A 15530-nucleotide genomic window follows, 5' to 3' on the forward strand; every position below is an offset into this window, starting at 1 on the left:
TTGATACTCTTGTATCAGCAACCTTTGTTTCTTCTGACATGTTGTTCAATGTCAACATTTTGGGATTTGAATCCCAGGCGACAGTTTAGCTCCTGTACTTACAGGAACTGGTGTACCCGTGAAGATCTGGGGTAGAATAGGTCTTCAGCTACCCATGCTTCCTGTGAAGGCAACCATGCTTGTCGTAAGAGGTGTCTAATGGGATCGGGTGGTCAGGCTCGCTAACTTGGTTGATGCATGTCATCGTATCCCAGTTGCGTGGATCGATGCTCATGATGTCAATTACAGGATTGTCTGGTCCAGACTTGATTATTTACAGACCTCTTTCATATACCTGGAATATTGCTGGGTGTGGCGTTAAACAGGCACTGGTTGTACCCTACTAGCCACATACAGGTCATTTCAACAGAAAATTTGACAAAGTTTGACAAGACCGTCAAGACCTGTCTATCATTGTCTAAGTGCATTTGAACAGTTATAAATTGGGAAGTGTGCTGCACAAAGTCAAAATTTAATTTAATGAGTACTGATTATGTATCTTGGTCTGTCAGCATGATAGCTGTTGGTTTCACCATAGACTTAACATCTACCACCTGCAACCTTGGATTAATCTAGACATTCTCAGGGGCTGATATTGAGACTAAGTTTAGTGTAAAGTGCAAGACTTAGTTGCTTCACTCACTCACTCACTCACTCACTCACTCACTCACTCACTCACTCACACCCATTCTCACTTTCTCACTCACTCACTCACTCACACACACACATTCTCCGACCCACACACATACACACACACACACTCACTCACTCACCCACCCACCCACCCACTCACCCACTCACCCATTCACCCACTCACTCACTCACTCACTCACTCACCAGCGTTAGAAATTGGCACTAGACCTGTAGTCCTTGCCAAACTGCCCAATAGCAAAGTTATCATAAGGACTAGTAGAAATTTTCCCTTTTTAAGGGTTTTGCTATATGTTATCATTATAAGGACTAGTGGTTCAAACCTGTTAGTTTCTACCGCTGCACACACACACACACACACATACACACACACACACTCACCCACCACTCTCACTCACTCACTCACTCACTCACTCACTCACTCACTCACTCACTCACTCACTCACTCACTCACCAGCGTTAGAAATTGGCACTAGACCTGTAGTCCTTGCCAAACTGCCCAATAGCAAAGTTATCATAAGGACTAGTAGAAATTTTCCCTTTTTAAGGGTTTTGCTATATGTTATCATTATAAGGACTAGTGGTTCAAACCTGTTAGTTTCTACCGCTGCACACACATACACTCACTCTCACTCACTCACTCACTCACTCACTCACTCACTCACTCACTCACTCACTCACTCACTCACTCACTCACTCACTCACTCACTCACTCACTCACTCACTGTTGATGTTACAGAGACACCCAGCCAGAGATCAGATCCATCTGCATGATGGAGATCGGCGTGTGGATGAAGAAATACCCCTTCATGTTCCTCGACGACAGCTATCTCAAATACGTCGGCTGGCTGCTGTATGACAAGGTTGGTTATCTGCCCATTGCTGTAATGATTTTAAAAGTATTGTGGTTTATCAGCACCTCTGTAGCCTTGTGATTCAGTCCGTTGGCTACAGACACGAAGGTTGCAAGTTTCATTGACTCCACTGTAAAGAAGATGTGTTGTTTGACTGTACACCTTTCCTTACATGTCCTTATGTAGATGGTGACATTTCCCATGTAAAACAGACCTGTGAAGATCCGGGGTAGAATAGGTCTTCAACAACCCGTAAAAGGCGACTATGCTTGTCGTAAGAGGCGACTAACGGGATCGGGTGGTCAGAATCGCTGACTTGGTTGAAGCATGTCATCGATCCCAACTGCCCGAAACGATGCTCATGATTTATAACCCTGGATTGTCTGGTCCAGACCCGATTATTTACATACCGCTGTCATATGGCTGGAATATTGCTGAGTGCGGCGTTAAACAATAAACAAACAAACACTCCAAATTGTTGTTTTCGTACTTTTATGAGTTTGATTATTCCAGGTTGGTGATGTGCGATCGTGGTGCCTGAAGACCTTGTCTCCACTCTATGATTCCTATGATCTCTCTGGAAAACTGGAACTTTTCACCAACAGATTCAAGGTAGGCTGAGAACATACATCAGGCAATTTGGACAACTAAACATTCGTTTTTCAGGGTGTAGATTCTGGTCCTTAATGGAAACGTTGATCATGCTCGGTGACCTCGTAGATTGCGTGTCAACCCTTTATCTATTTCTTGCCTCTAAGGGGTGGTCGGGTAGCCTAGTGGTTAAGGCGTTTGTTCATTACGCCGAAGACCCGGGTTCGATTCCCAACATGGGTCCAATGTGTGAAGCCTATTTCTGGTGTCCCCCGCCGTGATATTGCTGGAATATTGCTAAAAGCGGCGTAAAACCATACTCACTCACTCTCTTCTTGCCTCTATGATGTCAAGATGTTAAAAGTTCGGGTTTACACCATGTGTGCACTTTAAGTTGATAACTTTCAGAAAGTATGAGACAAGACAAAATAAACATGTCCAGCCGTATTTTCTGAGACAAATTTTCTGTGACATTCCGCCAGGACCGCATTGTTGAGATGACTCTGGACAAGGAGTACGATGTTGCTGTGCAGGCTGTCAAACTGGTGGTCAGCATCCTCAGGTAAGAACTGATAGTACCGTATTCGATGTAATAAACGCCCAGGGTCCTCTCAAAATTAGAAATAGGGGGCTCTTATGAGAATATTATTTTTGTGAAAAATAAATTTCGTGGTTTGCTGACAGCTTGAAATGTTTATATATGACAAGATAATTTTTGTCATTTTTTTACCATTATGATTGTGTTTTTCAGGTACAGCGATAATGTATTGTCGGACAAGGACAGCGAGAATGTGTACGAGTTGGTTTACTCATCTCACCGCCAGGTGGCGCAGGCAGCCGGCGACTTCCTCAACACCAAGCTCTTCAAGCGCGACGACGAAGCGACGAAGAATCTCAAGTCAGCAAAGGGGAAGAAGCGGAGTCCCAACACCCCGCTCATCAGAGACTTGGTGCTCTTCTTCATTGAGAGTGAGGTGAGAAGGGCTTGTCATCACCAAAGGGATCCACCCTTTAATAGTCTTGAAGGGAGGCTGGTATTTTTGTTAGAGATTTGGTTTGGTTTGGTTTGTTGTTTAACGCTGCACTCAGCAATATATGGCAGTGGTCTGTAAATAGTCGAGTCTGGACCAGACAAGTGACTGACATCATGAGCATTGATCCACGCAACTGGGATACAGTGACATGCATCAACCAAGTCAGCGAGCCTGACCACCCGATCCCGTTAGCCGCCTCTTATGACATGCATAGTTGCCTTTTACGGCATGTCATCATGTCCCAATTGCGTGGATTGATGCTCATGATGTCAATTACTGGATTGTCTGGCCAGACTCGATTATTTACACACCGCCATCATATAGCTGGAATATTGCTGAGTGCGGCGTTAAAAAACAAACAAACAAACAAACAAAACAAACATGATTTGGATTGGAAAAAGTGTTTGAAAATGGAAATGAACCCAAATGTCTTGTTACAGCTCCACGAGCATGCAGCCTACCTGGTGGACAGTCTGTGGGAGATCAACGACATGATGAAGGACTGGGAGTGCATGACAGATCTGCTGCTGGAGGAGCCAGGCAGAGGAGAGGAAGGTTGGTTTGTTTGTTTGCAACCTCACTCAGTCACCCATTCAACCTCACTCACTCAGCCTCCCTCAATTACTCAACCTCACTCACTCAACCTCACTCACTCAAAGCCACTCACTTACCCAATCACCCAACCTCATTCACCCACTCACTCACTCAACCTCATTGACTCACTCAACCTCACTCACTCAAGCTCACTCAATTACTCAACCTCACGCAACTTCACTCACTCAAAGTCACTCACTTACCCAGTCACCCAACCTCATTCATCCACTCACTCGCTCAACCTCCCACAACTTACTCAATCTCACTCACTCAACCTCACTCAATTTACTCAACCTCACTCAATTGCTCAACCTCACTCACTCAACCTCCCGCAACTTACTCAACCTCACTTAATTACTCAACCTCACTCATTCAACCTCACTTAATTACTCAACCTCACTCACTCAAACTCACTTAATTACTCAACCTCACTTCATTTCTAACCTTACTCACTCAACCTCACTCACTCGCCCACTCACTCTCAAACTTACTCAACTCACTCAACCCACTCAACCCACTCAACCCACTCAACCCACTTAACTCACTCAATCATCCTCACTCATTCACCAGCAGAGGAATACACTGAACAATCCTGTATGATATCAATAGTATACCAGTATACCGACCCTGGAGTGAAACCATTATACAAGTATATATATTCATCCCTCTACTGCTCCTGGTTCCAGCGCTGGATGACAGACAGGAGACAAGCCTCATCGAGATCATGGTGTGTTGTGTGAAGCAGGCAGCCACAGGAGAGTCTCCGGTGGGCAGAGGCCCCAACAGGAAGGTATGTGATAACAGCCGTAACGCTTGGGACACTGTGAAATACGGCATATGGAATATTGCTGGTAGGGCTGGAACGAGTCCAAATTTGCTGCCCAGGTAACCCCAATATTACCCGACCCTACCCGGGTACCTGCTGTAGGTACAAATGTCCGATTGGGAATTGTTAAAACGTAGCTCTGGCAAAATGTATTTAGATACTCATATTAACGATCTCGTCATGCATACACTGAAGTTGATTGAAGTTTTATCTCTATTCAAACATATAAAGTCAGAAGGAATGCAAACATAGTCAGAAAGAAATGTGAATATTAGTCACTTATAGTGTAACCTTGGAAGTTCTAGAAAAAAATTGCCATTAAACAATATATCAGGTGACTAACGGGTCCGGATCTGGGTCTGGGTCCGGGTAGTCCTGTGGGTATCCGTGTCCTACTCAGGAACCACCCGACCTGAGTACCTGAGTTACCCGTCCCAGCCCTAATTGCAAGTCTATGCAAGTTTTGCCCAACACGCGAAATCTTTGATCTCGTGCAGTTTGGGTTGAAATAATGCTATTAAGTTTCTCGATTATTGTCGGGATATTATCTTTTAAAAATATTGTTGGATTCTTTTGAACAATGATGACACCTTAAAAACCACCTATGATCCCAGGGGATAGACCTGCTCAGAAGCCGATATTTGGCCCCAAGTCTGCAGCAAATATCACTTAAAATTCTCAAATTGGAATTTAAAATTGGCAGACCCCCAGAAGTTGCTTTGTAAAACTCGTGACTAGTAAAATCCGGGGTCAGGTGAAATGGGCATGGCAATCGGGGGAATACCGCTGCTCAATGTTGAGTAAAACAACAAAGAAATGTGACTGGCCTGTTTTTGGTTTGCAAGCTGACAGCCAAGGAAACCAAGCAGGTGATGGAAGACAAGACGAAGCTGACAGAGCACTTCATCGTCACTCTGCCGCAACTGCTGCTGAAGGTAGGGTCTTCCTGTGAAATGATCACCTCGTCTGATCCTGCTGGGAAAGTTGCAATTTATTGGATACTTACTTTTTTTTAGAACTGTAAAAACTATTTATTAATGTAAGGAAGATATTTAACGTTCTGCAATTCAGTTGATAGTTCGACATGGCATAGGGGCATTTGTCTCACAATATTTACTTTCTTGTGTTATTAACTGAAGCAGAATATAATAAAATCAGCATACCAGCAGTCTCAATTATTGTCCAAGTAAGTCTGGACTGACTAGTTGTTTATTTCTGTATGTTGTTATATTACATTACAACTACCGGTAGTCTGAAATAGATAGCTGCGGACTATTTTGATATGACCAATGGTGTCTACCCTTGTTATTTCTCCATTCTGCAGTTACAAATACCCTAAATTCATTCGCAACCATAACATCATTTCTGAAGTGACGTCAGGGCGGTTTGGTAGCCTAGTGGTTACAGTGTTCACTCGTCACGCTGAAGACCAGAGTTCGATTCCCGAGATGGGTACAATGTGTGAACCAAACTCGCTCGCTCACTCGAAGTGGTAAACGTCTGAGACCTGCATCACTTTGGGCTTTCCTCCCACATCAAGCTGACACGCCTTGATATAACTGAAATACTTTTCCAAATGGTGTTAGACCTTACTCATGCTCACTCACTCACTCACTCACTCACTCACTCACTCACTCACTCACTCACTCACTCGGAAGTGATGTCACCATTTCCTTCACTCTTGTCAGTAAAGCTTTCGCTCATGCGTGTAATTTGATTGGACAGCTATTTTAAGGTTAATAGTTGTCTTGTTAACTGATGATACTTGTTATTACCCTGCCTAGCACTCGTCAATAAGGAAATAAAACAAGGACTGTTCGTCTCGGAGTCAGTATTTTGTCGTTGCGTGGGGTATCCATGTTAAACTGCAACATTAGTGCAGTCAGTGGGCTTGTACTATAAAAACAAGCATTTATACGGACTAGTACACGCAGACACACACATGCATGCACATCGCTATGTATAAGTGAACGTTATGTGTATGGAGTTAGGCGCATAACAAACGTTGTTGTTGTTGTTGTTGTTGTTGTTGTTGTTGCTAATTCATCCCTGTACTTTCAGTACCTGATGGACCCGGAGAAAGTGGCCAACCTCCTCCTCATCCCCCAGTACTTCGACCTCGACATCTACACATCAAGTCGGCAAGAAAAGGTAACTTGCAAATATTTCTTTCTGTATTCACAAAAAAAGAAACATTGCACCTCTCTCTCTCTCTCTCTCTCTCTCTCTCTCTCTCTCTCTCTCTCTCGCTCTCTCTCTCTCTCTCTCATTCATGGTAAAGTATATTACAACATAACTAAATCAACTGGTGACATGTTTAAAAAAAAATAACAGGTATTGAACGCAAATCGTTATCTTAGTTATGTGCAAATTGTTGTCTGAATTATGTGTCAGCATTTTTGTATTTAAGTGTGCCTTTTCCCAAAAGCTGTCTCCTCACTTTAGACTCCCATTGAGTCATATACCGTATTTGCCCGAATATGTGCCCCCGGGCCAACTTCTTGACCAATCTGTAACTAACCCCACTGCATATTTTCTTGTACCCTTATTACGGCAAGTACAAGAACTGCTTTGTGAGAAGATGAAATATTTCTGTTCGTTTGTTTAACAATGTTTCTTTCCATTCCAGCATTTGGAATTGTTGTTGCGTTACCTTCAAGAAACAGTCGACAAACATACAGATACTGAGGTAAGGGGAGGCAACTCCAACATGGTAGTGTTTTGTAAAAGAATTGTTTATCTTCAGGTTTTACACAGACAAGACATTGTGTTCTGGAAATGTTTCACACACACAAAAAAACAAGTTTGTGGGCTACTGGATAGTGCATCTACCTGGAAAGTGGAAGGTCAGTTGTTCGATCTCCGGCTGCGTCATAACAAGATGCTAAAAGATGGTACTTTTTTTTACCCTGCATGTCGCTTGGCATTTGGGGATAAATCAAGGACTGGGAGTCAGTATGCTGTGTTTGAGTGGGGTATTCATGTTAAACTGTGGTATGGTATCTCAGTGGGCTAGCACTATAAAACCGACACTAAGGATGAATTATAGTCCTGTGTGTTTTAAGGTCACTAGGTAGATGTCTTGTAATTATAATATGACTTCTTCTTGAGACTTCGACGTGGTTCTTTTGATCGACATTGTTGAAGAATGCTGTTATTTTCTCATCTGCTATTGATGATTGATAGTCAGGTATGGTTTGAGGTGTTGGAGGCGTACTCCATTGGTAGTCAAGTATGGTTTGAGGTGTTGGAGGTGTACTCCATTGATAGTCAGGTATGGTTTGAGGTGTTGGAGGCGTACTCCATTGATAGTCAGGTATGGTTTGAGGTGTTGGAGGCGTATTCCATTGATAGTCAGGTATGGTTTGAGGTGTTGGAAGCGTACTCCATTGATAGTCAGGTATGGTTTGAGGTGTTGGAGGCGTACTCCATTGATAGTCAGGTATGGTCTTAGGTGTTGGAAGCGTACTCCATTGATAGTCAGGTATGGTTTGAGGTGTTGGAGGCGTACTCCATTGATAGTCAGGTATGGTTTGAGGTGTTGGAAGCGTACTCCATTGATAGTCAGGTATGGTTTGAGGTGTTGGAGGCGTACTCCATTGATAGTCAGGCATGGTTTGAGGTGTTAGGGGCATACTCCATTGATAGTCAGGTATGGTTTGAGGTGTTGGAGGCGTACTCCATTGATAGTCAGGTATGGTTTGAGGTGTTGGAGGTGTACTCCATTGATAGTCAGGTATGGTTTGAGATGTTGGAGGCGTACTCCATTGATAGTCAGGTATGGCTTGAGGTGTTGGAGGCGTACTCCATTGATAGTCAGGTATGGTTTGAGGTGTTGGAGGCGTACTCCATTGATAGTCAGGTATGGTCTTAGGTGTTGGAGGCGTACTCCATTGATAGTCAGTTATGGTCTTAGGTGTTGGAGGCGTACTCCATAGATAGTCAGGTATGGTTTGAGGTGTTGGAGGCGTACTCCATTGATAGTCAGGTATGGTCTTAGGTGTTGGAGGCGTACTCCATAGATAGTCAGGTATGGTTTGAGGTGTTGGAGGCGTACTCCATTGATAGTCAGGTATGGTTTGAAATGTTGGAGGCGTACTCCATAGATAGTCAGGTATGGTTTGAGGTGTTGGAGGCGTACTCCATTGATAGTCAGGTATGGTTTGAGGTGTTGGAGGCGGACTCCGTTGATAGTCAGGTATGGTTTGAGGTCACAAGGTGGACGTGATTGAAGATTGGTTCTTGTTCCATGTGTTTCAGGTGCTGGAGGCGTGCGCCAAGTGCTTCGAGTTTTTCTGCAGTGACGAGTATGCCGTAGCCGGCAAATGTGATGTGGCAAGAAAGACTGTTATAGACGGTCTCACTGTGAAGTTCAGAGAAGCTTTGCAAGACTATTTCACAGAGGTAGGTACAAATAAGGCTCTCGGATGAGCGATGTATAGTCCAAAGTCAAACTAGCAAGCCCGTATAGATATCTATCGCTGCCACCAGTCATGGTCAGTCATAAACCTTTTCAAAATTAAATATGATGGCATTCCCAAAGACATAAACAAAAGTATGAACATTACCACATTTGGGGTTAGAGGGCAAATTTCAAAATTGTAATGGCTGAGCCCACACTGGTGGCAGCGATTTTACAGAGAGTGTAACGAAGGTGTCATGCGCTGTGAAGGAGTTTGGTTTGTCTACAACCAGGGGAGGTAACTCTAAATTCTACTCACTTCCTGCCAATGACATCCCTTGACATTTTATCAACACTTCAGTAACTTGCTGCCACTGACAATTACTATGAATAAACTTTCAACAATCTCTAATGTTCACAGTCATTGATTAATTGTAGGGGGAGCAGCCAGATGATGATGAAACCTTCGCCCTAGCGGCCAGCCTGAAGAGGATGTATGCGTTCAACAGGTGAGTCTGGAATTCTTATTTTATGTAGCATTATTTCATTTAATTGACAAAAATATATCTTGATTCGCAGTCATCTGTATTGAGTTCTTTAAGAAATGGACATATTAGTAGAAAATATTCTCCCCATGTTTTTTGTATTTTACTCATTGTCATTTTAAGCCAAAGGTTATGATTTTTTTTTATTGAATGTCATTTCTACAAAGAGGTTAGTGTAAACATAAGATTTGTGACATTTGTGATTAATAATGTCAAAGCATTCTGGTTTCAACAGTGCAGCAGTAAATCAACATAAATCTGTATAATGTACATTTGCAAATTACCCGTGAAGATCCGGGGTAGAATAGGTCTTCAGCAACCCATGCTTGCTATAAAAGGCCGCTAGTCTTGTCGTAAGAGGCGTCTAATAGGATCGGGTGGTCAGGCTCGCTGACTTGGTTGATGCATGTCATCAATATCAATTGCGTGGATCAATGCTCATGATGTCTATCACTGGATTGTCTGGTCCAGACTTGATTATTTACAGACCGCCGTCATATAGCTGGAATATTGCTGAGTGCGGCGTTAAACAACAAACAAACAAAACATTTGCAAATATGAGATGGTTATTGCAATCAATCATTTCTGGTGTCCCGTTCAGTGATATTGTGAAGAATGCTATAAGTGATGTTAAACTCACTCTCTCAGTCACTCCTCTAAAGTGTTGATTTATGTGTTTCCTGAGGTAAAAGAGGTACTTGTTTTCAGTTGCCATGATCTGAGTAGCTGGGATGTTTGGGAGGATGTGTTCCACATCGTCAAGACAGCCAACGAACATGGAGGCATGCCGGAAGAGGTAAGCATATAGTTTACAGGATTGAATTTGTCCCCAGCATCTATGCTGGTCGTAAGAGGCGGCTTTATGGACCAAATGGTCCTGGGTTCGAATCCCGGTTCGCCCCGATTATGTTTCTAAGTTTGTCAGCACCATACCCGTGCTCGTGAGTTTCACCGAAGTGGTAAACGTCTGAGACCTGCATCACTTTGGGCTTTCCTCCCACATCAAGCTGACACGCCTTGATATAACTGAAATACTTTTCCAAATGGTGTTAGACCTTACTCATGCTCACTCACTCACTCACTCACTCACTCACTCACTCACTCACTCACTCACTCACTCACTCACTCACTCACTCACTCACTCATTTATTTATTTTTGAGATTAAAGAAATTAGGTTTCCCTAATTTTGACCTTAAGCATGAAAATCCCTGGGTAAAGAATCATTTGTTTCACTCTGAATTTGAATTTTACCCATACTTGAAATAACACAACTTCATTGAGCAGAAAAACATATTTGCGTAGATGTCTTCCTGTTTACACACAACAGTAAAATATTGTATTTATACACTTGAAAGTTAATGACAGGAATTTTCATATTTCCATCAAATGAGGTTTTAATATGTTATAAAAGGTCAAATAATGAAGAAATACTACCAAAATGTTTTGTTTACACTGTTGCCATGTTTTCAGATCATCTGTAGCGCGATGTCGACATGTTCCATGTATCTACTGTGGGGACAGCAGGCTCTTGATGAAAGCAATCCAGACAAGGTCAGTGTCACTGGGTCTCTACCCTGATTCCTGGGGTAGTGTATTCACCTGGATTTAGGGGCGGTCGGGTAGCCTAGTGGTTAAAGCGTTCGCTCGTCACGCCGAAGACCCGGGTTTGATTCCCGACATGGGTACAATGTGTGAAGCCCATTTCTGGTGTCCCCTGCCATGATATTGCTGGAATATTGCTAAAAGCGGCGTAAAACCGTACTCACTCACCTGGATTTTGTATTGCAATATTGAGAATCTCACCCTCGTGTCTTTTGATATCAAATATATCAACACGAGTTGATAAAAGCGGGAAAACTCTGAGGCTTGCTGAGGATTTTTTCCACTTTTATCAACGAGTGTTGATATATTTGATATCAAAAGACACGAGGGTGAGATTCTCTATATCATCCAACATCATTCTTCCAACTTTTTCAGTTTGTAGACAGTAATAAGCAGTGTCTTAAGTGTAAAAAGTACTGCAAACAGCTTCAGTAGCCGAGCCATTAGTGATGTCATTTGATTATGACGCCATGGTAACCAATGACGTCACAATGGTCTGCAAAGCATTGTGATGCAATTTCATCGCTTTGTGCAAGCGGGCCCTGAATGTCTTTTCAAATCAAATATATCACCATGAGTCAACAAAATTATAATATTCTGAGGCTTGTCGTGTAATGAGTTGATTTCTTTGTTATCAAAATACATGTGGATATATATTATCCCCTATATAATGCGACCAGTGAAGATCCGGGGGTAGAATAGGTCTTCAGCAACCCATGCTTGCCGTAAAAGGTGACTATGCTTGTCATAAAAGGTGACTAACGGGATCAGGTGGTCAGGCTCACTGACTTGGTTGATGCATGTCATCGATCCCAATTGTGTGGATCGATGCTCATAATATCAATCACTGGATTGTCTGGTCCAGACTCGATGATTAACAGACCGCCGTCATATAGCTGGAACATGCTGAGTGCGGCGTTTAACAACAAACAAACAAACAAACAACAACAACAACAACCTGAAGGTAAATCATTCAACCCGCAGGAACTGATGAAGTTGCTGAAGCGACGTTTGAACGAGCTGATGAAGAACTGTCACGATCTCATGTTTCATCAACTGTCCAAAGTCAATGAGGAGGTACGTCAACCCACCGCTGGGCATGGGGAAGAGTTAGTCAAATGTCAGACACTGAAATGTGGAAGGGTTTTATCTAGACCTGCTCAGGGGCTGATTTTTGGGCAAAGTCTCCAGCAAATGTCAGAAATATTTCCAAAATTGGTGTTAATAGTTTTCCAACTCATGTTAATATAGTTATTAATACTGTTCTGGTTTTGTAGAGGTGACTTGTGTTTCACTTAAACAGGTACAGTGAAGAAAAGGCTTTAATGTTCACTTTAGTTTTAGACACGTGAAAATTCGGGGTGGAACAGGTCTTCAGCAACCCATGCTTGCCGAAAAAGGCGACTATGCTTGTCGTAAGAGGCGACTAATGGGATCGGGTGGTCAGGCTCGCTGACTTGGTTGATGCATGTCATCGTATCCCAATTGCAATGATCGATGCTCATGATGTCAGTCACTGGATTGTCTGGTCCAGACTCGATAATTTACAGACCACTGTCATATAGCTGGAATATTTCTGAGTGTAATGTTAAACAACAAACAAACAACAGTTGAATTTTGTTTTATGTAACTAAATGCCATGTTAATACTTCTGAATTTAGGAAAATAAGAGCATAAAAAGAATCCCCATTTTGAACAAGCTAACAATTTTTTCTGAATTTTCTGTGAATCCAAGATAAATCCATGATGTAAGGGTTGGTCAAGTTCAGGACAGTTGAATGCAGATGACCAATTGCCCAGCTTCAAGCTCTCAGTAAAGTTTTAAGTATTGTCTTGCCTTCTAGGAGATCAGGGGCGGTCGGGTAGCCTAGTGGTTAAAGCGTTCGCTCGTCACGCAGAAGACCCTGGTTCGATTCCCGACATGGGTACAATGTGTGAAGCCCATTTCTGGTGTCCCCCAGCCGTGATATTGCTGGAATATTGCTAAAAGTGGCGTAAAACCAAACTCAGTCAGTCAGTCTAGGAGATCATGTTTCAGTGCCAGATACACGATCCAGGAACTTGTGCTCCAGTCGCTGTGATTGGTTACTGCAGTGACATATACTGTAAATCTTGAAATTAACGCAAGCGTGAATTAAATGTGAAAAATGCGAGTGGTCTTTGCTCGCATTTTTAAACATCGCATTTATATCAGCAATAAGACATTTTGGATAGCAAAAATACCAACTTAGACATACGCTGATGTATTCCACACCACTGTTTATTGAGCAGCACTTGTATATAAAGTATATAAACAATGTCATTCAAACACTAATTACATCCTGTGAATTGTCACTGCTGGGGTCAAGACAAGAGTTCTACTCACTTATGTCATCACTGATCACACCTGCAAGTCCAGACAGACGCCACCCTTTGTTCTTTGCGACTGCGTCAAAGGCCGACACGGGCCAGCACGCGTGTATTGTTTTTGCGGAAGTACTTTACTCAGCGCTAATAAGCGGTGCTATTTGGTGTGTGATTGGATCAATGTAAGGTTGGATTAAGGTGAGGATTCTAAACCTGACTGAGGACATCTTTAGATAGAAATCCACTGATGCTTGAGAGGAGGGGTGTCGCATTCATATTGAGTCGCATTTTTGGCTAGGGTCCAGTGGTCGCACTTTTGGAGAAGCATTAATTTCACGATTTACAGTATATATATATCGAAACTGTTTAGACAAAGGTCTATTGTCAGCTTTCACAACAAGTCATGATTTATTTGTTTCGACAATTGAATAGAATTTGTCATGTACGAATGAATTATATTTGTGTTTTTCGGTGTGTCGTCACGTATTCTTGATTGTTATTGCAGGCGTATGTGACAATCTGTGACCTGCTCGTTGTGTTCAGCAAGCACCTGGGAGAAAACGCAGTAATGAAACCACTCGTGTTCGAGCCGGACAAGAACATGCATCTCCATCTGAGCAACTTCCTGTCCGAGAAAGTCTTTGTAGAGGACGATGATGGTCAGTGAGAGGCTTGTTAAGCCAAAGGGCTACCTACCTGCCTTATTTTGAAATTACCGTATTCGATGTAATAAGCGCCCAGGGCGCTCTCAAAATTAGAAATAGGGGGCTCTTATTAGAAAATTATTTTGGTGAAAAAAACAGAGTAAAAGGATAAATTTTCGTGGTTTATGCTGACAGCCTGAAATGTTTATATACGACCGATATATTCTTCCAGAATTTAATTGCCCATAATTAAGGGTGCATGTAACACACGAGTTCGTATTATACGCGAATAAATAAGTTTTGTGTACATTGATCAATCGGAAGGGGTCCTAATTGGTATTGTTCACAAGCCAATATGTTAGCAAATATCGCCGTGGGCGCTTATTAGAGCGGGGCGCTTATTACGTCGAATACGGTAACTGTATTTGTAATATTTTGGGTTCACCGACATATAGCTGGAATATTGCTGAGTGCGGTGTTAAACAACAAACAAACAAATTTAAAAAAAACGCATTTCTAAGGCTGTTATGGGAGTATTTAATTTGATTCCAGACGATGTGGATGAGAATGTGAAGATTGAGGATTTCTAAGGCTGTTATGGGAGTATTTAATTTGATTCCAGACGATGTTGATGAGAATGTGAAGATTGAGGATTTCTAAGGCTGTTATGGGAGTATTTAATTTGATTCCAGACGATGTGGATGAGAATGTGAAGATTGAGGATTTCTAAGGCTGTTATGGGAGTATTTAATTTGATTCCAGACGATGTTGATGAGAATGTGAAGATTGAGGATTTCTAAGGCTGTTATGGGAGTATTTAATTTGATTCCAGACGATGTTGATGAGAATGTGAAGATTGAGGATTTCTAAGGCTGTTATGGGAGTATTTAATTTGATTCCAGACGATGTTGATGAGAATGTGAAGATTGAGGATTTCTAAGGCTGTTATGGGAGTATTTAATTTGATTCCAGACGATGTTGATGAGAATGTGAAGATTGAGGATTTCTAAGGCTGTTATGGGAGTATTTAATTTGATTCCAGACGATGTTGATGAGAATGTGAAGATTGAGGATTTCTAAGGCTGTTATGGGAGTATTTAATTTGATTCCAGACGATGTTGATGAGAATGTGAAGATTGAGGAGCTCCACAAGAGAAGGAATTTCCTGGCCTGTTTCTGTAAGCTCATCGTGTACAACATCGTCTCCATCAAAGTAGGCGCCGACATGTTCAAGCACTACATGAAGGTACGTTCGGAAGACAATGAAACTCATTAAATTGAAAATGACTATCTGTTCTAGATCACCCCTGCTGTCTTACCCTATATTTAAAGGAGGCACGGGTGGCCCAGTCGTCTAAGACCCCGCGATTTGCTGTGCAGAGTTGTGTCCCTTGGGCACGC

At 42.4% G+C, this 15530-nt stretch overlaps 1 protein-coding gene across 4 annotated transcripts in view; it reads left to right on the plus strand.

Moving 5' to 3' along the window:
• Positions 1 to 15530, plus strand: part of LOC124144029 (cohesin subunit SA-1-like) — a 61776-nt gene that overhangs the window by 12829 nt on the left and 33417 nt on the right. For all 4 annotated transcript variants that reach the window (XM_048384913.1, XM_048384915.1, XM_048384914.1 and 1 more), the window contains exons 9-24: positions 1430 to 1553; positions 2058 to 2156; positions 2618 to 2697; positions 2887 to 3109; positions 3610 to 3724; positions 4450 to 4553; positions 5435 to 5524; positions 6651 to 6740; positions 7219 to 7278; positions 8850 to 8993; positions 9430 to 9500; positions 10245 to 10332; positions 11008 to 11088; positions 12124 to 12216; positions 13991 to 14144; positions 15242 to 15375. In XM_048384913.1, the coding sequence (XP_048240870.1) occupies positions 1430 to 1553; positions 2058 to 2156; positions 2618 to 2697; positions 2887 to 3109; positions 3610 to 3724; positions 4450 to 4553; positions 5435 to 5524; positions 6651 to 6740; positions 7219 to 7278; positions 8850 to 8993; positions 9430 to 9500; positions 10245 to 10332; positions 11008 to 11088; positions 12124 to 12216; positions 13991 to 14144; positions 15242 to 15375 (1750 nt within the window). The remainder of the gene's footprint in view (positions 1 to 1429; positions 1554 to 2057; positions 2157 to 2617; positions 2698 to 2886; positions 3110 to 3609; positions 3725 to 4449; positions 4554 to 5434; positions 5525 to 6650; positions 6741 to 7218; positions 7279 to 8849; positions 8994 to 9429; positions 9501 to 10244; positions 10333 to 11007; positions 11089 to 12123; positions 12217 to 13990; positions 14145 to 15241; positions 15376 to 15530) is intronic.

Source organism: Haliotis rufescens, unplaced genomic scaffold, assembly GCF_023055435.1.
Source record: "Haliotis rufescens isolate VD_foot unplaced genomic scaffold, xgHalRufe1.0.p SCAF_52, whole genome shotgun sequence".
Taxonomy (NCBI): domain Eukaryota; kingdom Metazoa; phylum Mollusca; class Gastropoda; order Lepetellida; family Haliotidae; genus Haliotis; species Haliotis rufescens.